Here is a 27,302-nt window from a genome sequence, read left to right as displayed (position 1 = left end):
TTTGAGAGAGAGAGAGAGACAGAGAGACAGAGCAAGCAGGGAAGGGGCAGAGAGAGAGGGAGACACAGAATCAGAAGCAGGCTCCAGGCTCTGTGCTGACAGCACAGATGCGGGGCTTGAACTCACAGACCATGAGATCATGACCTGAGCTGTAGTCAGCCGCCCAAGTGACTGAGCCACCCAGGTGCCCCTGGCATGCCTATTTATGCTTTAAAGGAGAAAGAATCTGGCAAGTGCTTTCAGCCCTAAGTCTGGAAACCCAATGACCACATAGAATCACTTTGGGAAAATCCCAGACACAGATACACAACAGAGGGCCAGAGAAATTAGAGATCTGGACACTGACCTGGTAGAAGGGCTAACACCCGTGCAGGGGCTTTAAGCTAGACTTTGAAGGATAGGTCAGGCCATCACATTAACGAACTTACAGGCAGGGTCCCCAAATTTGGTGAGTAACGTATCCTCAGAGAGCACAAAGTTTCAGAGTGGTGATATAAAAAGTCTCCTGAGAGAACATGAATAGCAGGCTTGAAGAACCTCTTGGGAAAGAGACTGTGCATATATTCATACATACACACATCTGTATACAGAATATGCCACTGTTTGGTGTAAATAACTATTTGGTGTAAATAACTGCCTGTCCTGGCTGTAGGGGCAGGAACTGTGTCATACAGATCTTTGTGGCTCCATTGCTTTGCACAGTGACCCTTGTAAACTAAACACTTGATTTCAATAAATTGTGTTCTAACATTAAAAAGTTAATCTTGGGGTGACTGGGTGGCTCAGTTGGTTAAGCAACCGTCTTCCCTTCCAGTCATGGTCTCACCGTTCGTGGGTTCGAGCCCTGTGAGGGGCTGTGTACTGACAGCTCAGAGCCTGGAGCCTGCTTTGGAGTCTGTGTCTCTCTGCCCCCCCCCCCCCCCCCAAAATGAATAAACGTTAAAAAAAAAAAAAGTTGATCTTAAGGTTTTTTTCTAGGCAATAGAAGTCTGATACCTCACACTATCAATTTTGTGTAGGTAGTGACAAAAGCAAGCTGAAGTTTTAAGGAGTTTTTCTTTCATGGATTTAGAAACCCTGGTCAGTTTAGCCAGGTACTTGAATCAGTAATTCCCTCCTTGAATGTTGATTTGTGAATTTGTGTGAGTGTGGTATAGGGGCTATCTGGCAGGAAACTCGATCCCAAATCATTTTAATTCTAAAAACATAAGTTATCTTGGCCATTGGTTCCTTTAATTACTTGGCTTTCCCTTTCTTCCTTGTTGCTTTTCCTTTACCAAGATGGCCGACGTGGAGCCCTCTTCTCATTGGTCGTATTTTCGCAGGTGGCGGTTCTAGCCCCGCCCACCAGCTCGCAGCCCTGGATCCGGTGTTCCTGAGAGTATAATGAGTAGATCAGCGGGAGTGGGAGGGGCGGGCGCCGGATGTGACGTTTCCGGAAGCTCCGAGTCTCGTCCGCGGGGACAGGTGGGGAAGGGTCCTGGGAATGGGGTGGGGTTGGGCCACTGAGCTTGTTCGGACTCTGAAAGGGAACGGCCGCCGTGAGTGTGGGGCCTGCAGCCTTCTCCCCCCGCGCCCTCTGCCCGGTCCGCCGCGCGCGAGGCCACTGATGGCTTCTGTCCCAGCCAGGCCCAGTGCATCCCCGCCTGCCGCGCTCAAAAGACCCGAAAACCTTGGATAATTTTGCCCTGGGTTGGCAGCTTGGGTTTGAGGGCCTTCAAGAAGGGGGCCTCAAGCAGGTGTCAGGAGGTCCCTCTTTACTGAATACACCACCTCTGCGCACTCCTGCTACTTCCCTAGACCTCCTCCTCTCTTCCCCCTTGTTTGCGGGTGCCGCATCTCCTCTTTGGAGGGTTGCTCAGCCCTGTAGTACTGCTGGCCTCGGGAGGGGGTTCCATCCGCCTAAAGATCCTCTTCTCAAAGCTACTGAGGCGCAACAAGCATCCTCTGCTTCAGTTAGTTTTAATGGGCTCTGGACTGAGTTTACTAATGAGGCAACCTAGGAAAGTTTTAGCAGCTTTCTGAGCCTCTAAAAAGGCTTTGGGGAGATGGAATGCCTCTGCATCCTTGGTCGTCCGCACAGCTTTTGGACTACTCGTAAGGGTGTCTAGATAGGAAGCTTGGGGGAAGTGTGACCTAGAGATAGAATTGGCCAAGAGAGACCTCTTGGGGAGGGACTGGAGTGGAAAACAGAAAAGCAGTGGCTAGACAAATGAAACAAATGTGTGGATTTCTGGACAGAATCCAGGACAGAATCCTGACTGGAGGAAAAAGATCTCTGTTGGGAAGGAGCAAATTTAAGATCGAAGACAAAATGGGTTACAGTAGACTTAGGGCCTTGAATTCTAGTATATACAGTTTGTATATACCAGAACGTGCTGGCTAGGGTGTGCTGTAACTCAATGTGTAACAAATACCCAGATTCTTTTTGAAAATGATGGTAGAGTGTTATCTGATTGGAAGTTGGAATCTGATTCTAACAGCAGAGTATCTAGAAAGATGGTAGAATTACTGCGGTTTGAAACACAGGAAGGGAAAACTCTTAGGGTTTTTGTTGGTTTGTTTTTTGCATTCCCAGTTACCTTTGTGCCTGTTTGTTGTTTGAAGAATGCTTAGTCTTTGAAGATAGATTTGAGTAAATTGTTTTGTTTTGTTTTGTTTTGTTTAGATCTAAATTCCTTACCCTGATGTGATGGATGATGTTGTGGATTGACTGGAATAGTGGTTTAGTGAGCAGAACTAGGATTGTGAGCATTTGTTCCCAGACCAGTTCCCCTCACCTTGTATTCAGATGTGAAAAAGTACACCATAGAAAAATGTCAGTTACTCTCATTAAATACAAATGATCAAAGTTGAAATCAGTTAAAAATCTTTATGAAAGTTCATTGAGCATACAATGTCAGGTACTGGAGTAGATGGAAATGGGTAGCTGGTAGGAGAAATAATGCCAAAAATATAAGATGCCATCCTTCCTTTTATGGCAGGGCCACCTAATGGTAGAGAGAATGATTAACTTGAAGAGTAGAGCCGAACACCCATTATAGTTTACTCCCTGTACCACGTAATTATGGCACAGAGATTGTAGGCTTTTGAGTCTGCCAATACTTCTGTCATTGTGATGTGGGCTTCCTTGAGGGTCTCAGCTTTCCTGTAGGAAGGAGACTTTCTTTGATACAAGCCACAGCATATGGTATTTTTCTCTTAATTTCTTCATAAGGTAGAAGTTTGTGGGATAACCAGTTACTGTGTACTAGGCTGTGATGGGGACCATGGTGCTGATGCCACCTGTTTTTTCTGTCTCAGAACTTCTTGGTCCTGATGTCTGACCATGGAGACGTGAGCCTTCCGCCCGAAGACCGGGTGAGGGCTCTCTCCCAGATGGGTAGTGCAGTGGAGATAAATGAAGACATTCCACCCCGACGGTACTTCCGCTCTGGAGTCGAGATTATCCGAATGGCATCCATTTACTCTGAGGAAGGCAACATTGAACATGCCTTCATCCTCTATAACAAGTATATCACGTAAGACACCTCCAGGTTCCTTTTTCTTTTTCGGTGACTGATGCCTCACTCATTCTGCTCATGTGCTCATTTATTCTGCCCAGAATTGCTAAAAGTAGAGAACTTTACAACATCATTAGCATTAATCATTTTTGCAGGCAGCTCCTACATACCGACTGTCCTTGACATAAAGAGTCATGAGTACTGAAAGTGTTATTTTCATGACTCAGTGATTTCATGAGTAAGAGACCTAGCTTTTCTGGCCTGTGCCCACATGGCCCAGCTGTTAGACAAGGGAGATGATGGTTAAACTACACATGTTTTGTATTGATGAGTGTTTTTCCTGTCCTCTATTGAGGCAGCTAATCATAGCATTATTGCTGAGGGGTAGCAGAGCCAAAATTCCTCACCTCTACTTATTTTGTCACAAATTGAGTGATTCAGGAAAAAGGTTTTTCTTCTTAACCTTTATTATAGTCACGCAAATCATCAAATAAGTATTGACCGCCTACAGTTCATGTGACTCATCATAAGACCTTTCCCTTGAGGTACTTAGCTTCTTAGGGTAGGCAGCATAAATAGATGTCAGTATAATTAACAGGGACAACTTCTAAATCCCCAGTGATAATGAAATGATGTGTAATTTAGGAAGGGAATACTGTTAAAGGATCTCATTTATAATCTCTGGTCTTGTTCTTTTATAATAATACCAAGGCCTTTAAAAAAATAATAACTATAATGTGTGTGTATGGCTCTTCATAGTTCCTAAGGTATTTCACCTGCATTATTCCATTTGATCTTCATAGCTGTGTGTGCATTGAAAGGATACATTGTTCTTCCATTCTACATGTGAGGAAACATGCTCTGGGCTTAGTGATCTGCTTTGTTCCACACTTTAGAGTGACAAAACTCAGATTTCCTAACTCTTAATTCAGGATTCGGTCTACAACATAGGCCCTGTTTTTGTTTGTTTTCTTTTTGGTAATGTTCTGTGAGTTGAAGCTAGAGTTGAGACCATAGTGTTGAGCCACACTGACTACTTTTGGTTATTTGTAGGTATTTTTTGAAAAGGTAACATGTACATATGGTGGAGAATTCAGAAGGCACAAAAGGATATATATATATTTAAAAATGAAGTCTCCCGATCACTTCTCTTTTCCCCAAAATCTCAGTGCCCCTCCCCAGAGATAGTCACCCTTACTAGTTTCTTATATGTCCTCCCAAAAATAATCAATGTAATTCAATTGTATCATGTTAAGTTTTTGATCCCATACTACTCCGCAGCAGGGTTTGTCAACCTTGGTATTATTGACATCTGGGGTGGAATAGTTCTTTGTTGTGAGTACTGCCCTGTGCATTGTAGAGTGTTTAGTAGCATCCTTGGTCTCTATCCACTAGATGCCAGTAGCACCCCTCCCCCTCACTGAATTGCGGCAGCAGAAATGCCTCCAGACATTACCTGATGGTCTCTAAGGGGCAAAATTGCCCTGGTTGAGAACCAATACTCTAAAGAAAAGTAGCACAGAAGCAGACTTCCTGGGATTCGTACTGTGATTTTAGAGTCCCTTTAGTAGAAAAGGGACTGCTGTTGTCTATATTAAGTTTAGAAGTAGTGCCTGTGTCCTCAGAGATTGTGCCGTCCATCCATGCCATCGTGCCCTGTTGTGTGACCTCAGTGTTGACAAAGTTTCATAGAGTTATAATTGTATGTAATAATAATATATAATTATAAATTTTGCCTCTCTTTTGCTATTATGAGTTTTTTTATTCCTTGGCACAGTGGGCACAGAATTTATTTTCCCGAGAAATCTCCTTGACTACTGTCCCTTTCTTTTGCTGCTAGTAGAAATAATATTCCTGAATATTTCCAGTAATCTTGTGGAGAGTTCTTCCAGAATGAGGCCCCTGGGCACAATTCTTCAAAGAGTCATAATTGAGAAAGTTAATTAGAATCACAGAATCACTCTACCAAGTATTTTCTGAAGGACCTTCTGGATTCTGTTGCCCCTTGCCCTCAGGCCATATTCATTCAACAAATATATATTGCATACACCGGCTACCTGCTTGGCACTGCTCTAGGTCTTGGATATATAGGAAGTAAAATGGCCCCTGCCTTTACTGGTGTACCTTTCTAGTTATAGGAGAAGACAGTAAACAGGTAAGCAAATAAACGTCTAGTCTCAAAGTAGGGCAAATGCGGTGAAAGGAACAAAGAGAGTGCTGTGACAGAGAATAACCAAGGGTGTCAAATAGAGTAAGGTCTGTCTGAGAAGGTAAGATTTAAACTGAAAGTTGAGGGGCGCCTGGGTGGCGCAGTCGGTTAAGCGTCCGACTTCAGCCAGGTCACGATCTCGCGGTCCGTGAGTTCGAGCCCTGCGTCAGGCTCTGGGCTGATGGCTCGGAGCCTGGAGCCTGTTTCCGATTCTGTGTCTCCCTCTCTCTCTGCCCCTCCCCCGTTCATGCTCTGTCTCTCTCTGTCCCCAAAATAAATAAACGTTGAAAAAAAAAATTTTTTTTAAATAATAAAAAAATAAACTGACAGTTGAAGGATGCCATAGAGTTGGTCATTCCAAGAGCATAGACCAGAGTGTTTAAAGCAGGTGTAACTGCATTCAGAAGCTCTTGGGTAGGAATTACCTTAGTGTGTTCTAAGGATTGAAAGAAGATCATCATGTTTGGAGGGTAGCAGTTGAAGGGGGAGAATAAGATGAGGCTGAGGGCAGGTGGAGCAGAATCATGCAGACCACAGTAAGGAGTTTGTATTTTATCTTGACAGCGTTAGAAAGCCATTGCAAAGTTTTAAGTTTTAAGAGAGGTTATGACCTAATCTTACTTATATTCTGAATATATAAATTGGGGCTGCCATGTTGCAAATGGTGAAGGGTGTGTTAAGAGAAGGCAGGGAGATTAGTTAGGATACTCTTAATGGCAATTCAAGAGAGAGGCTGATGGCTTGGTGGAGTGTGGCAGCATGGAAAGAAGCAGGTGGATTTGTATTCTGGAGGTAGAGTCTATGGGACTTACTGACAGTTTGGGAGGGATGATGGTATCAAGGTTGATCTCAGGTTTCTGCCATGAGTAACTTAGGATGTGCTGGCCTATTCACTGAGATGGGGAGAACGGTGTAGAAAAGGGGTTGAGTAGAGAGGATATTCAAGAATTCAGGCCTGGTTTTCTTGACATGTTAAGGTGTTAAGTTTAGGAAGTTGGATGTACCGGTCTGAAGTGAGGAGAGGTCTGGGTTGGAGATACAAACCTAGGAGTCCCCTGCATATAGACGGTTCTGAAGCCGTGAGAACCGCTGAGATCTTCTGGCATATAGGTCTTAATCTGGGGTCCTGGAACCCCACAGGGATTCAGAGGTAGAATCTGGACTCCATGAATTCGGTTGGGAAAAACTTTTCTTGTTTCCACTAACCTCTAACTAAAATTCAGCATTTCCTTCAATTTTGCACAGTAATAATAATATTCACAATGTCACCAATAGAAATCACTATTTTTATATCACATTACAATTGATGCTGATATCTCGAAATAGCATTTAACACTTGCCACTGCTTCTGAATTACAGTACTGTTATTGAAGCCACAGTTAGAGATCCTTTTTTTTTTTTTTTAAATTTTTTTTTTTTAACATTTATTTATTTTTGAGACAGAGAGAGACAGAGCATGAACGGGGGAGGGTCAGAGAGAGGGAGACACAGAATCTGAAACAGGCTCCAGGCTCTGAGCTGTCAGCACAGAGCCCGACGCGGGGCTCGAACTCACGGACTGCGAGATCATGACCTGAGCCGAAGTCGGCCGCTTAACCGACTGAGCCACCCAGGCGCCCCTAGAGATCCTTTTTAAAATGTATTAATAATATATTAATAAAGAAGCACATGTTACAATTTTTATATTTTGAAAACTGTATTTCAGTAGAATTGGCTTCTTTTGTAATCCTTTATGTTTTGTATTATATCTTTAAAAAATTATTCTGTGGGGTCCATGAGCTTCATCAGATGCCAGAAGGATTCCTGACACATTCAAAGATCAAGAAAGCTTAATAATAAGACTGTAGAATAGGGGCTCCTGGGTGGCTCAGTCGGTTGAGCATCTGACTTTGGCTTAGGTCATGATCTCACCACTTGTAGGTTCGAGCCCCACGTCGGGCTCTGTGCTGACAGCTCAGAGCCTGGAGCCTGCTTTGGATTCTGTCTCTCTCTCTCTCTCTCTGCCCCTTCCTAGCTCATGTTCTGTCTTTCTCTCTCTCTATCTCAAAAATAAAAACATTAGGGGCGCCTGGGTGGCGCAGTCGGTTGAGCGTCCGACTTCAGCCAGGTCACGATCTCGCGGTTCGTGAGTTCGAGCCCCACGTCAGGCTCTGGGCTGATGGCTCGGAGCCTGGAGCCTGGAGCCTGTTTCCGATTCTGTGTCTCCCTCTCTCTCTGCCCCTCCCCCGTTCATGCTCTGTCTCTCTCTGTCCCAAAAATAAATAAAAACGTTGAAAAGGAAAAAAAAATTAAAAAAAATAAAAATAAAAAAAAAAATAAAAACATTAAAAAAATTTTTTAATAAAAATAATTAAAAAAAAAAAAGACTATAGAAGAGACCTGAGGTTGGTTGGGGAGGGAGGGCGGGCCAGCAGAAGAGACTCAAAGGGAGGTTTGAGAGGCAAGAGGAAATCCAGGAGAGAATGGTGCATTTGCAGGAGAGTGGCCAGGCTGTGAGAAAGGGTCAGATGGGATGGGTGAAATTTTGGGTTTGGTGTCGTGATGTCATTAGTGATCTTGGTAAACAGTTTCACCAGAAGGACTAAGAAGACATTAGATTGGAGTGGGCTGAAGAGTCAGTGGACAATGAGAAAGTAGAGACCGTGAGTCCCGTCCAGAGGTGGGCAAATATTTTCGTAAAGGGCCAGATAGTAAATAGTTCTGGATTTGCAGGCCATTTGATCTCTGTCACAACCTCTGTCTTGTAGTGTGAAAACAACCATTAGATAACACGTGCACGAATGGGTGTGGCTGTGTTCCAACGAAACTTCATTTACAGACACAGATGGCAAACCAGATTTGACCTATTAGCTGTATTTTGCCAAGCCCAGGCATAGATAACTCTTTCGAGGAGTTTGGTAGGAGGGGTGAAGTGAAAAAATGAGGAAGTAATTGAAGGGGGACAAGGAGTATGTGAATGTGTGGTGTGTATTTTAAGATGGGAGATTCTAGAGCATACTATTTGCTAATGGAAAGGAACCTGTGAAGAAGGAGAGGCTGATAGTACGGCACAGAAAGAGAGTTTAACTGTCGCAGTAAACTCTTGAATAGGCAAGCGGGGGTAGGATTAAGAGTACTTAAATTGATATTGTTCTGTGACTTGGGGTTGCTTTGAGTGACATGAATATCCATGTTAACGGCAAGATCAATATGGGGAGTCTGTCCCTGTACGTGGTGCCCACTTACAGGACCATTTAATATGATGAAGTAGGCCCTGGAGGAGAGCTCAGTGAGAAGATGGCGGCATGAAGCAGCTCATTTACTTAATTTGCTAGATTCGGAGTTTAATTTGGGACTTTGTTGGATTGGCTTGACCTGAAGCGAAACTTGTAGCTACCTTCATTTTTCTTGCAGGTATCTTCGAGACCCTAATTCTGATTCTGTGAACTGACAAGCTGTAGGAGTTGCAAAAAAGTTCTGGCTTAATATTCTCAGTCTGTTTTTCCACCGCATTTTACTTGGTTAGATTCTTGTCAGTAACAGTGGCTCACTTTGGCAATTATTACTACTGAGGAGGGAGGAGGGAAGGGAGCAGGCATCTACCTCACCACTCCTCTGCCTCCCCCACTATTGCAAGTCATTGTTCTAGACCTTTTGTGGGTACTTCAATTCCGGATTTTAAAAGGCATGTTTGTTCTTTTCCCTGGGCAGTTCAGGCATCTTAATGATCTGAAGCGCATTTCCCCCCCAGAGTAGGCATGCTTTGCCTTTTGCAGACCCCAGTATAGCAGGATCTTCAGCATATTAAATCAGTACATATTTTCATGATGAGCACAGACAATAATCCAGGCAGTGAATTCTTTCACAGCTTTTTATGGTCATTGACTAGGCTACACAGAAGGGAGTTACAGAGGACTTAGGCACTTCTCGTCTGCTGTGTGAGCCTCCTATAACACAGACCTGCTTTCTGAAAGTTGTCTGTCACCTGCATTGACAATGTTTTCCATTGCGATTGGGGCTTACAGACTGAAGAGGGTTTTCATCTGTGATCGTGCTCACTTTGCTCAGTAACTTCTAAGATAGGAAGAAATAAGAGGAGAGTCTTTTAGCCATCCACGTTACAGAATTTCTGCTTGGCTTTTTAAATTAGTTTTTTTCTCAAACTATCCAGCGAGGGAAATATTAAAGCAAAAAGAAGAGTCACATCCCCCAGAGGTGACCACTGTCCTTTCTTGTGTGTCCAGGAAAATGTATATGTCTGTGCAAGCACATAGGCTCACACGTTTATCCTTTTTTTCTTAAAGCTTGAATGAGATCATACAATATATTCTGTTCTACAGCTTGCTTTCTTAACAGTCATATCTTTCCATACTAGGACATACTGATCCATCTCCTTCTCTTCAGGGCTATTTCTTCTGCCTGGAACGGTCTTGTCCCAGGTCTCTTTATGGCCTCCTCCCTTCCAGTCCTTAATTAAATGCCATCTTCTTGGCAATGCTTTCCTTAGCTGCCCTATCTAAAATCTTACTCCTTCTCCTGTCACTTCCTATTCCCCTTCCCTATTAATGAGTTTCTCCTGGCACTGATTATATATATATTGTTTTGTTTTATTGTCTGTTCCCCCCACTATAATGCACACCCTCTGCTGGGATGGATTTACGACTGTTCATCGCCAAATCCCCAGCCTTTACAGTAATGCCTGATCCCATAGTAGATGCTCAGTAAATATCTGTCGAATGAATGAGTGAAGGATTATGTTGTTTTTCACATTTGAGTGCAGCATAATTTATTAAATATTCCCCTATTGATGGGCATTTAAGTTTTCATTTAAGTTTTTCTCTACTTTTATGACCAGTGCTATATTGAATAGTCTTATATCTTTGTACTGTTGTGTACGATAAATTCCTAGAGGTGGAATTGTGAGTTTAAAGGATATACAAATTTTAAAATTTGAATAGTTGTCTCCCCTCCCCACCCCCAAGAAAATTACAGTCCTGTGATAATACAGCGTATTATCAAATTACAACCCTGTTAAGGGTGTCTAAGGACACCCATTTCCCAACACCCTGTGTATACTGGTTATAATCAACCTTTAAGCCATTGCCAATCTGATATATGGAAATGGTACCTCATCTTAATTTGAATTTCTTTCATTATAAGTAAAGTTGAATACCATTTCATATACTTACCTTTTGTGTTTCCTTTTCTGCATATCTCTTTTTATCCCCATCGTCCTAATAGTTTGCTTTGCTTGTGTTTTTGCCAACACATCTTTGCTTTGGTACGTTTCCCTTTCTAGGCTGCAACCAGATCTAACCCAGAGAACAGTATACCTCTGGGCCACAGGTATTCTACACCTAGAACACTTCTAGCCCTGGTGTTCACATCTTCATCTGTTCTTCTTGCTCGCAATTTTTGTTTATTTATTAGTGAAAAACAATCATATAGCATACAGAGCAATCATAGTAGATGTTGGCTAGGTTCAAGGCACTGTGCTCAGCACTTTTTTTTTTTTAATCTCTTTAAGTGTCACAGCAACCCTATCAGGTAGTACTAGTTTGTCTCCATATATATAACTCATATGTATATATATATACACATATACATATACATACACACACACACACACACACACACACACACACACATACATACATACGTACATATAAAGAAGGGTAGTGAGACTGAGTAACTTGCTGGGATTCACACAGCTTGTAATGGCCAAGCCAGGATTTGAGCCCAGGCAGGCTGCGAACTAAACGCTGAGCGCTATTGACTCCTGTACAGGCAATGGGCAACGTTGCCAGTTCTGTTTTCAAGAGACCCTTCTGCCTGTATGTTCCCCATTCAGAAAATTGACTACAATTGTGGAAACAAGAGAAACGTATTCATGTACAGCTCTAGAAGTTTCATCTTTACTTATAAACTAGATTCCACTGCATGGTTCAAAATCAAAATGATAGAAAAAGGCGTATGGTGAGAGGTTTCACTCCCACTCTTGTCCCATCTGCTCTATTTCCCCTGCCGTCTACTTTCCTTAGTTTCCTGACTTACTGTGTACTTGGAAGTAAATGTATGTGTACATACACATACAGAATTTTCCCCCTTTCATACTTATAAGATAGCATACTATATGTACTTTTTTATACTTTGGGTTTTTTTACTCAGCTCCTTCAAAGGTTTTAAGACCATTTTATTCCTCAGATATTTATTGAGTGCCTCTTCATCCAGGCACTGTCCCAGCTTTAGAGGGACATGCAAAGAAGCACAAGACACAGGAATCTCTGGCCTCAGGGACTTCACAGTTCTTCAGGCTGATAGCACAAGTGAATATAAAGTGTGGTGTTTATACAACATGGTACTATATTGGCTGATTCGGGCTTTCATACAAAGCACATGTAGCCTGCTAAAGTTATGAACAGGTACCTTAGTCTTTTAGGGCCAAGGGAGAGTCATTGAATTACAGGTCTCTTGAACACAAGAACTAGTCTTACTTATCTCAACATCTTCAAGACTCTATTGGTGAACAAACAAATCTGTATTTATTTTAAATACAGACTTCAAGGAAACTTTTGTATCTTTTTCATGAACCCAAAGGGAAGTGTTTTAGAATCATTTTGATTTTAGAATTCATCCTTGGCTGAAGGGTCTTGTCAAATTGGATTGAGATAAAAATTTCATGTGCCTAGTATAGAACCAAGGGAGGAGGGCTCATCTAAAAAGGGTTTGCTTTGGGGTGGCTCAGTCGGTTAAGCGTCCAACTGCGGCTCAGGTCATGATCTCATGGTTCGTGAGTTTGAGCCCCACGTTGGGCTCTGTGCTGACAGCTCAGTGCCTGGATCCTGCTCTGGATTCTGTGTTTCCCTCTCTCTGCCCCTCCTTTGCTCATGCTCTCTCTGTTTCTCAAAAATAAATATTAAAAAAATTTTTAAATAAACAAAAAAAATGAAAAGAGTTTGCTTTGGGCTCCTGGATGGCCCAGTCAGTTAAGCATCTGACTTCAGCTCAGGTCATGATCTCACAGTTCTTGAGTTCGAGTCTTGCATCAGGCTCACTGCTGTCAGCGCAGAGCCCGCTTCGGATCCTCTGTCTCCCTCTCTCTCTGCCCTTCCCCCACTCTTTCTCAAAACTAACTAAATAAAAGCATTAAAATTAAAAAAAAAAATAAAAGGAGTTTGCTCTCGTGGGGGTCATCTTCTTTCCCCTTACTGAGCTGTCCTCCTCTGTTTACTCCCTGTGGGCAGAAAGTAGAAAAGAGTCAGTTAGTCCCAACTCTAGTACAGTATTTTAGAACTGTGGGCAAACACCCCTCAATTGATTTGTTTTGGGCCTTAGCTTGTATATATTACAACTTACTTCTATTAAAGACGTCTTTGTTCAGTAGCCCCCCCCCCCCCAACAGTTCTGGACATTCCAGGACCATGTGGAGGCAGTGTGATACAGTGGTTAGAAGAGCAGACTCTGGAACTGGTCTTCTGGCTTTGGAATTCTTAATCTGCTACTTTGGGTTGTGACAAGTTGTGACAAATACTTCTTTGTGCTTTCACTGTCCCCACATAGACATCATAAATGTTAGAGATCTGTGAATATTTTTCCTACTGAGCTTTACAGCCAGGGACAAAATGTAAAGAGAAAATCTAGCCCTTATATTTCTCTAAGAACTCTTTATCAGGACCATAATGCAAATTACAACGTAACACGCACATAGTATATACATAACACATGTACCATCTAAGCATCTTAGTGCTTAGTATGATGCAAGGAATATTCTGCTTTGGAGGAGGATGGATCCCAAAGAAAAAGAAGCCAAGGTTAAGGTCACAGGGCTAATCATAGAACATGGGTTTCCTGCCCTTGGCTGCCAAACTGTTATTTGAAGAAGAATTTGTGACAGAGGCCCTTTCCTTTGGAAGCCTGTCACTGTAATAAGAAAAGAATCTCTTTGGAGGTATATTTTTGGGCACAAGGTAGGTTTGCTTTTCTCCCCTCATCGTTTTAGTTGTGGGAGTCTAGTGCTTCCTGTGCACCTAATTTGGGAGAGGAGGGAAACATAGGGTTGGAGGTGGGTGGGGAACATGGTCACTGGGTGTGTATTATCCCTCCCCTGAATGTCTGGAAACCCGTCTTGCAGTGGGTGCAGGACAAGGGAGTCGCCTTGCTTCAGAGTCTGTTGGGCATTTTCTTTGCATGATAATCATTCTGATCCGTTCCTTTAGGCTCTTTATTGAGAAACTACCAAAGCATCGGGATTACAAATTGGCTGTCATTCCTGAAAAGAAAGACACAGTAAAGGTGGGTCTTCACTCTCACTGTTGCCCATCTAAAAGCTTCAAAGCAGCACAGACTAACTTCAAGGTAAAAGTAGTGGTGTCCGCATCTGAGCATCAAATCCGCCAACGGGAAATAAGGCCATTTCACCAGATCAGTTGTGAAGTAGCAGGTATGGGACAGTAGGGGGTATTTTGCATTGTTTTTGGAAACGTTGTTGCCATTGCCAAGTTGTCTTAAGTCACTTTACTTCTCTACTTCATTAGCTAGGAATTATCCTAATTCTCAGTTTTTGATTTTTGTGTCTCAGAAGTTAAAGGAGATTGCATTTCCCAAAGCAGAAGAGCTGAAGGCAGAGCTACTGAAACGATATACCAAAGAATATACAGAATATAATGAAGAAAAGGTAAGTATATAATAAAAAGGAAATTATTTTGCTTTCTTAGGCTGTGCCCTAGGATTGCGATACGATATTTTAACAGGTCTTGTGATTTTAGTGTCATAGTTTATTTTTTTCAGCAAAGGCAAGAAACTCAAAAGAGTAGAACACAAGTGTTTAGTCTGAGGATTGTAACATATTTAGCCTGCTTGTCCTGGAGGGTGATTAGAGGGACAGAAAATCTGTTGCTTATGTGCTATATCTAGAGGGAGAACCTAAGAGCAGTGAAACATTTCACTGAAACGTAAGTTTTTAGATCAGTGAATTTTGGGGTATTGATTCACATTTGGTTATACCTGTTTATAATACTTGTTTTTCAAGCTATTTTCAAATGCTTCTTGTTAGGAAGAGTTAGTTAGAGCACGTGGAGAAACTCCCAAGGCACTGCCTGTGGTCTGTGTCAGATGTGAAATTCACACTGCCGGCAACTCCAGATTATTTTGTAGCGCTCTGCTGAGCCCTGTTCTGGACTCTGATGTTGAAAATCAGCAGAGAGGTAAACAGCTATGAGGCATATATTTCTAAGGTACCCAGTGAGTGAAAACCTTAATGAGGGTGATTGTTACTTGATGTTTCTTGTTAGTTTAAAATGTCACTTCGTACTGAGCTAGTCACCAGCTAAATTTTGGAGGCTTCCTTTTGGGTTAAAATTCTGTAAAGACCCCCTTACTTCGGATACAGAATGTATACATGGTAGAGTTAGAGAATAAAACTGTGTCTGATACAGATTATGCAGCGCGAACAGTAAGTTGCATCAAGATTTCAGTTAAGAAGAAAATGTCTTAGTAAGAGCCATTGGGGAAGGGTACTGAGGGGGTCGGGACCGTCACTGTCTTTGAAGAGTAGGTCTGCCGTGGCCTGGTAGACACAAGCGGTGACCACTTGGGCAGACATGAGCTGCCGAGGGAGGCACAGATTCCGTGTTGGGAAATTGGGCCAGAGCAGGGGCACACTTTAGGAAATCCCTGCCGCAAAGCCTTGTCCCCCCGAGATGTGAAGTCACCCAGGTGTCAGTTGTTAAGCCTAACTCCTTTCTTTGAAGAAGAGGGAAGCGGAAGAGCTTGCCCGGAATGTGGCCATCCAGCAGGAGCTGGAGAAGGAGAGGCAGAGGGTGGCACAGCAGAAACAGCAGCAGTTGGAGCAGGAGCAGTTCCATGCCTTTGAGGAGATGATCCGGAACCAGGAGCTGGAAAAGGAGCGACTGAAAATCGTGCAGGAATTTGGGAAGGTGGACCCTGGCCTAGGGGGCCCACTGGTGCCTGACTTGGAGAAGCCCTCCCCAGATGCGTTCCCCGCTGTACCTGCCACGTCCACACAGCCTGCAGACTGTAATACGGCGGGAAGGCCTGCCAAGCCACCCGTGGTGGACAGGTCCTTGAAACCTGGAGCGTTGAGCAACTCAGAAAGTAGTGAGTCCACTTGTTCATGCCCTCTTCCATCTCAGGGGCAGCCAAACAGAGTGTCATTCTGAGGGGGTTGCCTAAGATTACCTCCATTATCCCACTCATCAGGCTCTGGTCACAGAAGCCCCTTTGATCGGTATTGCCATACTGTGTCCTGTCACGCTGGCCATAGTATGAAAGTGGCCTTTGCTTAAGCCGTGTAACTTACCTGGCCCCAGGTCGATATTCGGAAGAGCTCACAATGTCCTTGAAAGTCAGACCCTCAGCTTTTAAGGATTATATAGAGACTCGAAATGTTCAGTGAACCAGAGACCACTGTTGGTTCTCTGGAAGGGAAATTTCACAGCGCCACTTTACAATTCAGCAGTTGGCCTTTAAAAAGTGAAAAAGGGTTACCGAATGCTGTTTGCCCTGGAAGTGTTCCCAATCCTTAAGGAGCTTGGTCATGGTAAATACTATATGTAGTCAGTGATAATTCAGTCTAGTCATAACAGCTATTAGCAGTCTTTCCTCCTCTCACCAAAGCTTGCCTATCTGAGAAAATAACAATAGTGGCAAAATGATGATTATACCTTGATTATTAGAATAGATCTTTTGGGGAAGGAATTTCAAATATCACATGAGGAAGTCAGCTTTGCAGAAGATCCACTTCAAAGGGCAATGTGAGAGTGGGCAAGGGATGCCAGATCCCGAAGCCTGGCCTTTAGGTTTCTCCCCACATACTTGGCAGGCTAATCTCCCACCACTGCCTGTTCCTTCACATGCATTCCGTGCTCCAGTCAGATTGGACTCTCGTGTTCCCGGAGCAGCCCCTGGACTAGCTTATCCAAAGAGGTGTGTTAATATTTGCCCTGAACCTAAAATCTCCTTTCTCTATTTCTGCCTTCCCTGCTCATCTTAAAGTTTTGCCAGGTCTCCTTCCCTTCAATCAGATTGATTCTGTTCTTGAAACTCTCAGGGCTCTTATTGTCTGTAATGCAGTTGACATCATTTACCTGATAGTGTAGTCATTTGTCAGTAACTAGATTTTAACTTTTTACTGGTTGGGGCTTGAGTCTTATTCATATTTGTGTTCCCTGGAGGTTAAGCACAGTGTATGCACTGGAATGCACTCAGGAAGTGATTATGGAATTGAAAGGAAAGGACTGTGCCAAGCCTTAATTCAGAATCCTCAGATATTGTCATCAGACTATCATGTGACTGTGTGGTCCCTGGTTTGTTACCTCTCCAGTAATTCAGAGCTCGCTGTTGAATGTGCAGAAACAGAACATCCTTTTGCACTTAAAAATTATTTTTTGGAATCTTTATTTATTTTTGAGAGAGAGATGGAATGCGAATGGAGGAGGAACAGAGAGAGAGGGAGACAGAATCCGAAGCAGGCTTCAGGCTCTGAGCTGTCAGCACAAAGCCTGACACAGGGCTCGAACCCATGAATGGTGAGATCGTGACCTGAGCTGAAGTCGGACGCTTAACCGACTGAGCCACCCAGGCACCCCATGTACTTTTTGTTTTTTTTTTTAAATGAAAAGTGACCATGAAAAACACCCTAATTTGAGCCTGTGGGCTCTCTCTCAGGGCTTTTCCGTGGTGTCCAGGGACTGGGCCTATCCTTGGCATTCTGAACCAGGCTTATAAGCTGCTCTGTGCATTCATGCCTCTTTTGAGGACCAGAATGTGTTTTTCGTGGTTTTGTTTTGGCACTTTAGCGTTCTTCTAAATGAATAAATTCAGCATTAAGTAGTTATCCAAAGTATTTTCTGTTACCCAGGATATCTCTGGTGTATTTCTTTATAAGTCGTACTCTCCAATATTCTTATCTGAGATAAAAGACTTAAAATAAAAATAAAAGCTCAGTGGAGTGAGGAGGTTATTTTTTTTATCCTCTGTGTTAGACTGTGACAGAGAATTCCTGGATAGCTCAGGAACTTGTTTGTTTTCTTTTGTTTTTCAGTTTTTGTTTTAGTTTTAAGTAGGCTCCACACCCAGCATGGAGCCCAATGTGGGGATAGAACTCATCACCCTGAGATCAAGACCTGAGCTGAGATCAAGTGTCAGATGCTTAACTGACCAAGCCACCTAGGCACCCCAAGAACTTGTTTTAAGTAGTAGGTTACCCTCATCTTGAGTGATTAAAGCCTGTTTTCTTTTCTTTTTTTTTTTTTTTTTAATTTATTTTTGGGACAGAGAGAGACAGAGCATGAACGGGGGAGGGGCAGAGAGAGAGGGAGACACAGAATCGGAAACAGGCTCCAGGCTCCGAGCCATCAGCCCAGAGCCTGACGCGGGGCTCGAACTCCCGGACCGCGAGATCGTGACCTGGCTGAAGTCGGACGCTTAACCGACTGCGCCACCCAGGAACCCCAAAGCCTGTTTTCTTAAAGTAATGTACTTGCAATGGCTGTGCCCACAACCCTCTTCCTTCTGTCGTTAGGCTGAGATCCCCACTCACTGCCCATAGTTCGAGGAACCCCAGTGATTTGGCTTTGCCCTCCCAGGACTGCCTACTCTGGGGCCTGCTTGGGAAGCCTCTCCCTGTGGTCTTACACTTTTCTCCTTTCTCCATTACAGCTCCTACAATCGACGGACTGCGCCATGTGGTGGTGCCTGGGAGGCTCTGCCCGCAGTTCCTTCAGTTAGCCAGTGCCAACACTGCCCGGGGAGTAGAGACATGTGGAATTCTCTGTGGAAAACTGGTAAAAAACAAACGCTTTCCTGAGCTGAGCCTGTTTCTTCCCCCTTGGCCTCCTGTGACTCTGAGAGAAGATATCCAGGGTCAGTTACTCTTTACAACGATCCCTCTGCAGAAGGAACCATGGATAGCATAATGCAATGTTACTTTGGATTTGGTGACCTTGCATTTCATTGATTTCCTCAGTCCCTTGAATCGAACTGATTATTTTAATTCTAGTAGTAAGAAATAGCTAATTCTAAACTTGGGAGACCAAGAGTCAGCGTTACCTATATATCAGTTTCTGAGTACCTGCTTTATGGTAGGCCTGGGAATATAACATATGTAAGGCTATGAGCCCAGCATGCGTCCACAAAACCTACCAAAGCATTTTGGAGCAATGGGAACTACACCCCCGAAGAGAAATAGCACGCTGAATGGTATACGCAGTAGAGCACTAGGAGTTGGGAGGAAGGAAAGATCACTGAATAGAGGCACTTGAAGAACCCATTACTAACTACTGAATGAATAAATGAGTGAAGGCAATAGACTAACACTGAGCCTTTGAGGATGAGAAGGACTAAGAGAAACAGTAAGAGGGAAGCTACCCTAGACATGAGCAAAAGAAGAGAAATGGTACTATCCTGGAGCTTCTTGGGAATCACAGGCAGACACTTGTGGCTGCAGCCAGAGGCACCTGTGGCTTTGCAGAGTGCCCTTTGCAGTGCACGTGAGCAGCTAAGGTTGGGAACCGCTGAGGTGAGGGACTCAAGGAGCACGAGGACTCTTGCTGGGGTGGGAAGGGCCTTCGCTTGTATAGATGTTTAACTTGCCACAGCTGTGACCACGTGGGGTTGCACAAGTGCCAGGGAGTGGTGACAGGCTGTTTTTGTCCTTTGACAGATGAGGAATGAATTCACCATTACCCATGTTCTCATCCCCAAGCAAAGTGCCGGGTCTGATTATTGCAACACCGAGAACGAAGAAGAACTTTTCCTCATACAGGATCAGCAGGGTCTCATCACACTGGGCTGGATTCATGTAAGCAATTCCGAGCTCTCTGAGGGTTAGTCCTCTCTTCTCTCACCATGTTGTAAACACACTGCTTGTTTCTTTCTTTGAGCAAAGTGAATTGCATGCAGATTATTTAGATGAAGGTTTTTCCCTCTTTCAGATGCAGACTTGACGTTCCTAGCATACTTGACTGCTTCCACTCCAGTATTGATTTCTGGGAACTACTTAGGGTTTTTTCATTTTCTTCATTTTAAAAAAAATGGTTTAATGAAAATGAACTTCTTTCCCTAAAGTCCCAGTTTCCTTGTGAGTGTGAATGGTGATAAAATGCTGGCCTGGAGTATATGTGGATATTGACTGTGGAGGTTCTGCCTACTTCATACAAATGGTGTTCCTGAAAATATCCTGAAAATATTTTAATGAACCAAGGAAGTTAATTAATTCAAATGCTTGCATTTGGTCTTTGTTAAAGCATAAAGCAGCATACACCTTTATGTAAACCAGTAGGGTCCTTAATATAGTGGATTTTCAAGTGTCTTCTGTAGCCTTCTGGTGATATTTAGGTAAAAGGTAATTCTATCCCTAAAGAGTATTTCTGCATTTTCCTTCCTATTCCTTTTCAGCCGGTCACTCCACAAACCAAGCTACTTTTCGTGTTGTGTGATAGGCTTACATACAAGCAAGTCAGCTCGTTTCTGGATTTGGGGAGATTACACATACCTGTATGTTACAATTTGGGAAATACTGACCTGGGAGGCAGTCCCATGTGCCTGTGTCCTTTCTCCATTCTGTGACATTAGTATTTGCCTTCTATTGTGTATCTTCCATTATAGTATATGGGAAGTAGAGAACTTTTTTCTTATCTGCTGGGGGATACAAATTTGAGAAAGACACGACTTTAGTCTCATAAAGTAGATTAGACAAAGAGACAAGTAGTAAGTCTTCCCGGGAGGCAGAATGTGCCAAGTGCCTCGAGAAGTACAAACAGCACAATCAAATCGAGGAGGGAAGGACTGCACCTGGCAGGATTTACTAAGATTTTGACAAGATAGGCTAAGGGAGAATTCCATATGCAGGGGGCAGCACTGGAATAAGCAGACTGTGTTCCTAAGACGTTGAGGTCCAGTTTGGGGTTTATGTCAGGAATCGTAGTAGATAAATAGGCTTTAATGTGATACATTGGAGCAGTGTTCTTGGGGGGAGGATCTTGGGTGGATAGGCAGAATAGTTCTGCTTTTTAGTAAGTGGGGAACTTTTAAAGGTTTTTGAGTAGAGCAATGAATGATAAGATCAAAGCCATTCTTTAGTATATCTAACATAAAGGCAGTTTTAAAGTAGGTCGAGGCAGGGAGATCATTTAAGAGGTTAGCGTGCTGATAAAATCTGATGATGAGAGCTAGGGTGATGGCATTGAATTTGGGAAGGAGATGAATGTTGAATTTCAGAGGATGTGGGGAATGAGTGAGAGGATGATGAGTAAAAGCCAGTGATGACAGAGAGCAGGCCTGACTCACAGGGCTGGCAATGATTATCCCATAAGCAGAAACAGGGGCTCCAGGAGGATAGCTTACTTTGGAAGCAGGGCTAATTGTGTGTTCAGTTCTGAGCATGTTGAATTTAAAGTGTATGTGAGACATTTTGTCAGTGGAGGTAGTTATCAGTCAGTTGGCAGTGTGGCTGGCGCTGGGGGGCAGGGTCAAGGTGGGAAAGAGATCTGGGAGACCTCTGCATAGAGCCGACCCGAGAAGCCTTGGCACTGGAGAAGAATGGAGAGCAAGCTTGGGGGCAGGCCACCCAGGGGAGCGCAGGGAATAGTTGGTAATGAAGCAAAGAGGCGTGAGAGCAGGGCAAGGACAGTGTAAAGGCACAGAGCCAGAGGAGGAAGAGCACTGCAAACGTTTAAGAAGTAATGGGGATCAAGGATGTGGTCATGGTGAGACGGGCACTACTTTTTTTTTTTTTTTTTTTTAATTTTTTTTTTTTTCAACGTTTATTTATTTTGGGGACAGAAAGAGACAGAGCATGAACAGGGGAGGGGCAGAGAGAGAGGGAGACACAGAATCGGAAACAGGCTCCAGGCTCTGAGCCATCAGCCCAGAGCCCGACGCGGGGCTCGAACTCACGGACCGTGAGATCGTGACCTGGCTGAAGTCGGACGCCTAACCGACTGCGCCACCCAGGCGCCCCTAAGATTTTATTTTTATGTAATCTCTAACGCCCAACATGGGGCTTGAACCCACAACTCTGAGATCAAAAGTCACGTGCTCTGCCAACTGCGCTAGCCAGGCACCCCTACACACCAATTTTTTGAAGAGTTTAGCTCACGGGGAAAGGAAGAAAATGGGATGGTGGCTTAAGGAGTAGCCAGGTTGAGAGAATATTTGCTTGATTTATGGTTTAGCATAAAGGTTTGAACATGTGTTTTGTTTTGATTTTGTTTTTTTGAAACCTTTGTATTTGAAATATATAAGAAAGTACATAAGGGTAAATGGATATTTCAGTGAATCATGAAACAAAACATCTGTGTACGTGCATGACGCAGGTCAAGAGATAGAACATTGTGAGAGGCATGGTCCCACCCCCATGCTCTTGCCCTGTCCGCTTCCCCTCTGATACAGGCAGTCTCTCTCCTGACTTTTCCAGAAGTCCTTTGCTTTCTTTATAGTTTTACTACCCTAAATGCATATCCCTGAACTCAACAGTTTAGTTTTGCCTGGTTTTGAGCTTTATATAAATAGAATTATATGATACATATTCTTCTGTATCTGGCTTCTTTTGCTCAACATTTTTAAGGTTTACTTACATTCTTGTATGTAGTTGTTTCAATATGTTTGTACACCCAGTGAGCCAGCAGAGCTTAGTGGAGCATAGTGGAGCCAGGAGAGGAGATGTAAAGGGGCAGAGACAAGGGAATGCGGAGGTAGGAAAGTATTAAATCAAAAGTACAAAAAGGGGGCTCATCTTCATATGGGGGAGAAAACACTCATCCCTCTGAGACAGAATTGAAGGAAGAAAGAAAGATACAGAGATTTTGGGGGTCTGTTTGGAGGGGTTGACGGAATTCCTTTCACTCAACAGTGTTGCAGTCTAGATTCACTGCCTGGCAGGAGGGAGACGGGTGGTTTTAGGAACTGGAGGAGATGGGGGAAAGTTTGGAATAATCACGGTTTAGACTGAAGGTAGAATTCAGCCGCAAATGAATAAAAGGATTTCTAAATCAGGGTTCAGCTAGGAACAAATTTAGAGCTGAAGTTTATAGTATTTCAGCTCTTTTCCCCTATGATAATTTCTGTGCCATTCCTTCCTAACTGGAGATTAAAAACAAACAAACAAGCAGGCTGTAAGGTTTGTTCAGATCTTAAAATTGGCAAGAGAATTATGCAGAAGATCAGTTCTTCCTTCTCCACTTTGCCAGCTGTAAAATCAGGTTCCCGGGTCAAAAAGTTTGTATGGTCATGTATTGATCACCAACTACTGTGTGAGCCTCCAGTCCAGTATTTGGGAGACTCCTTCATCTGGCTTCAGCCCTGCCTTAGCTCGTATCCCTGTCCTATGGCTGCTCTGCTCCCATCCAGGCACCGAGGCTGCCCCCAGCATCTGCTGTTCTTGTTCATTTCTGCTCCCTTGGTTTATTGTTTTCTCTTCATAAAAATGCCTTCCTCTGTCTCCAGCATGATGGACAAAACTATTTTTTTCAAGAAATCCAATTGTTAAGGGAAGGAGAAAGAGAAAGCACAATAGAGGGGAATAGAGACTCAAGACAGGGTTTTTTGATTTAGTTTAACAATTATTTATTGAGCTCCTATGTATCCCTATATTGTCTTTCTACTTTAGATCAGAGGCCTGGATCAGCTTGTTCCATGGCCTCGTTTGTTCCCAGTTAAAATTCTTTGTTCTAACTGTGGGATGAAAGGTGTTGGCACAGGCCTTTTGTCCCTAGCAGTCTGTAGGATCATATTATTAGGTAGAAACTATTTTTCCTTTGTAGTCACCAAAGTTCTTACCTGCCCGATGAGGATCTGCGTGTGGATTTGCTGTCAGCACTCAGCTAACACGTTCCTGTCCTGCAGGCCTCTTCCACAGTGAGCTGGTCACAGCATTCTGTGGGGTGGTGCTTCTCAGATGATGCTGCACATAAGAATCATTGAATGGCTTTTTTAAATTTCAGGATGGCTATTTCTAGGGGTGGGGCACAGGAGCCTGTGCTTTTGACAGGCTCCTCAGGAGCTTCATTTTGTACATGGCAGGTTTGAAAATGCTGATCAAGTACACTTATTTATTTTCTGTGCTTTCTGTCAGTGAAGGTTGGTGGTCTTTTTGAGTCATATTGGGTCGTCTTTTTCCATTCTTGTTCTCTACTGTCACACCCTTCTAAGATTAACATAAGGCATTATATGGTTATTCATTTGTAAAAAAGAATGTGTTCAATAAAACATTAAATGATTGAAAGCAATAGAAACTGAATGTACATTTCGATGGTGCTTTAACTGATTACCCTCAAATTTCAGTATCTTGGTCCTTTTCCCAAACAAGATAGGGTCCTTTGTATGATGTAACTACTATTGTCCCCTGCTTCTCCTATCCTTGGATGGTATGCTTTAGCCATAGGACAGCTTTTGTCATTGCCCGTAGAGCTCCACACTCATTCTTGACCTTTTAACACTTCTGTCTGGAAGAGGAATCATTCATCCAACTGTGGTTTGTTAAGTCCTTGACTTTTATCATTTTGAAATATTGGACAGTATATACCATCTATTCCAGAATGGATGACTCTCCATTGCCCTGAGAGCTTGTGAGGGGCCAAATAAGTCTTGATGATCAATTAGAAATTATGAGTTTCCTCTCATACTCATGTTAACCTATATTTGTTTACAGTGCTCAAAAGTAATGAACTTCAGGCATACCCTCTTGTGGCTGCCAGTGACTTTGTACTTGTGAGGGGATGGTGGCCAGCTATTGAGAACCATTTGGGTCTGTTTCCTTTATGGGCCAGGCTTGGCTGTTTCACTCAGAGGGTCTCAGACATGTTTTTCTCTTCTCAGACTCATCCCACGCAGACCGCCTTCCTCTCCAGTGTTGACCTACACACTCATTGTTCCTACCAGATGATGTTGCCAGAGTCAATAGCCATTGTTTGCTCCCCCAAGTTCCAGGAGTAAGTACATAGATGTGGTTCTGGGCATTACAAGGAGACAGTGGGGAAAAGCCTCCAAGGAAAAGTTCTCTATTTGGAAGACCTTGTTCTGTGTAAAGTATATAGACTGTGGTATTAACTGGCTGTTCTAAAAGGTTTCCTTTTAAGCACCATATCCGGATACTCTTACTATTCTTGTTTAAAAAGATATCAAAGCAACAATTTCAATGCTTTTCTAAGAAAAGGACATAAGAAATTTGAAGTGTTTGACTTGAAGCAATGGGAATTTCAAAAGACTGATGTCAGATTAGAGAATTTAAAATCAAACAAATTATCTCAGTTAAATTCTTTTTCATTCTAAATCCTGTTATTTACTATGAATTCTCCCAGCAAAACTAGTGTGGTGGCAGTGATGAGTCATTCCCTAACTCTGATTCATTCACCAGAAAAGAGACTGTGTGCCAGCATAGTTTTGAAGCTGTCTCAAAATGAGTTCTATGTGTGTGTTTGGGACTGGGTAGACACCTTTGCTTGATTTGGGCCTGCTTTTTCTTATTGCAGAACTGGATTCTTTAAACTAACTGACCATGGACTAGAGGAGATTTCCTCCTGTCGCCAGAAAGGATTTCATCCACACAGCAAGGATCCACCTCTCTTCTGCGTATGTATCTGTGTAGAAGAAATCAGGGCTGTGCTTCAAGCAGGGAGGACGGTCAGAGCTGATGAGGTGCATTGTCTTTTCTGACCCACATAGAAGATTAGCCTTGTCACTTATCTTTGCAAATCTTCCCAATAAGGACATACATGGGAAGCAGTGTGGGATAGCAGTGGATTTGAGTCGTAGCTCTGCCATCAAAGGACTGTCTGAGTTTGATCAGACTTCATCTTCCTGGGCCTCAGCCTCTTATCTGTAAAGGGGAATGACAGTGATGGTAATACCTACTTGATAGGGTTATTGAGAGGATTAAATGAAGTAATATGCAGAAAGCACCTGGTGCAGGAGCTGGCTTGTTAAATGTTAGGTTTTTTCCCTTCATCAACACCAGTTGCTAAGACTGTACTTCAATAAGGGATTTGAATTCAAAGGAAAAAAGCCATTTAAGATAGGTAAAATATATTTGATTTTGCAATTTTGCTTAAATAATAGGGATTTTTATGACCTTTCTAGGAAGTTTGTTTTCCTAAGTTGTATTTTGTGAATAAAAAGTTTCAGTTGCTGTTAGAGCAGTATGTTTCAATTTGCCCCTCAAATCTAATGTGATAGGCTGCTTCACTCCTTGCTGGCTGAGGGGTGTTATTTCTTTTGGGTTCATTAAAAAGTGACCAGTATGGAAAAGGGACTCAGAACCTTGTCACATAAAAGGAACTGGGGATGTTTAGAAGTGAAACCTCAGGGAGGCTCTGAAAACTGGCTTTAAGTTTCAGAAGAATTGTTGTATAGAAAGGTATCGAGTGCATTTCTTAGGACTCCCAGAACTAAAACTAAGACCTCGTGGAATGAGTTTTCAGCTGAGCATGAGAAAGCACTTTCTGACAGATCTGTTGAAAAATAGGTCAGTCTGCCTTAGAATGTAATAAGTGTCTAGGTACCAGGATGATGAAACAGAGGCTGCAAGAAAAGTGCCCAGGTTTTCTGTTATAAAGGCCTCTTTGCATGCCAAAAGTAAGCGTTCCCCATGTGTCAGTGGGTACGCTGTATTAGCTGGTTGACATAGTGACCCCCAAAAAACTAACGAATTCAGCAATTCTTTCAAATAAGTCTGTATTTTGTGAATGTCTCTAGAATATACATTCATTTGAAAAGTGAATGAAGATATATGGGCCCACGTTGATTCAGGCTATGTACAGGTAGGGATTAGAAAGTTACTGATTCCCAGACCCCTTACCATAACTGCCATTTAAGTAGCAGCCTGGCTTCCAGACTGGGAACCACTGGTCAGAATAAGCATGTTAAGTAAGTTTTAAACAAATGACTTCTTAGAATTTTTTAGGACTTTCTCTTTCTTTCTTTTTCCCTGTTGTAGAGCTGCAGCCACGTGACCGTTGTGGACAGAGCAGTGACCATCACAGACCTTCGATGAGAACTTGACTTGAACACCTCCCAAGAATTATAAAACCATACCAGTGTACTGTAGCCCCTTAATTTAAACTTTCCAGAAAGCTCTGAAAGCTTTTTTAGACAGAATTGAAAGTGAGTATCACCTGGGGGAAAACTGATTTTCTGTTTCTGGTTTGAAAAAAAATAATTGGCTGTATTTCTTAGGCAAGTGTGGAGAATAGCATGACCATGCTAAGACAACTTTTCAGTCTGGCTGCAATTAAAAAATTAAGTTGTTAAAATGGTGTAGTGAACACTTACATACCCTTTGTTCTAGATTCACCAGTTGTTAACATTTTTTTTCTTCTCAGCTAGCCTTCTGGTTTCTCTGCCAACTTGTTTATTGTTTACCTTTGGAATTTTTAAGGGCACCTCTGCAGAAATTTGGAAGCCATTTAGAAAATCTTTGGGTTTTTCTGTGGTTTATGACAATATTAATGAAGCTTATTACATGGATGAGGGACACCCCACCTTGACCAGTTGGTGGGGCTTGAAAACCCTGAAGAATGATTTTTGTCAGGAAGTATTGTTATTTAACAAATATTTCAGGATATTTTTTCTTCTACAATAAAATAACCATTAACTTA

At 42.9% G+C, this 27,302-nt stretch overlaps 1 protein-coding gene across 2 annotated transcripts; it reads left to right on the top strand.

Moving 5' to 3' along the window:
• Positions 1–1,370: 1,370 nt before the first annotated feature.
• STAMBP (STAM binding protein) lies at positions 1,371–27,302 on the top strand. Of its 2 annotated transcripts, none has more exons than XM_025931885.2 (10): positions 1,371–1,467; positions 3,304–3,521; positions 13,908–13,983; positions 14,270–14,365; positions 15,441–15,807; positions 18,370–18,494; positions 19,373–19,510; positions 24,526–24,638; positions 25,179–25,278; positions 26,642–27,302. In XM_025931885.2, exons 1-10 carry the CDS (start codon positions 1,387–1,389, stop codon positions 26,696–26,698), a joined length of 1,371 nt encoding a protein of 456 aa, XP_025787670.2. In that variant the 5' UTR covers positions 1,371–1,386; the 3' UTR covers positions 26,699–27,302. The 2 variants fall into 2 exon arrangements, with proteins under 2 accessions (XP_025787670.2, XP_086556955.1); XM_086700829.1 differs by lacking the exon at positions 1,371–1,467 and adding an exon at positions 1,476–1,541.

This window comes from Puma concolor, chromosome A3, assembly GCF_028749965.1.
Source record: "Puma concolor isolate L17-30 chromosome A3, mPumCon1.1.hap2, whole genome shotgun sequence".
Lineage (NCBI taxonomy): Eukaryota > Metazoa > Chordata > Mammalia > Carnivora > Felidae > Puma > Puma concolor.
Note: the sequence above shows the minus strand (reverse complement) of the source record. Positions and strands in the feature narration are given on the sequence as shown.

Excerpts from the sequence above, each read along its gene's own strand:
- STAMBP (XM_025931885.2), top strand. The coding sequence starts at position 1,387 with ATGAGTAGATCAGCGGGAGTGGGAGGGGCGGGCGCCGGATGTGACGTT. Across the intron at positions 3,522-13,907 it reads CTCTATAACAAGTATATCAC|GCTCTTTATTGAGAAACTAC; the intron begins GTAAGACACCTC and ends CCGTTCCTTTAG. Across the intron at positions 14,366-15,440 it reads CAGAATATAATGAAGAAAAG|AAGAGGGAAGCGGAAGAGCT; the intron begins GTAAGTATATAA and ends CTTTCTTTGAAG.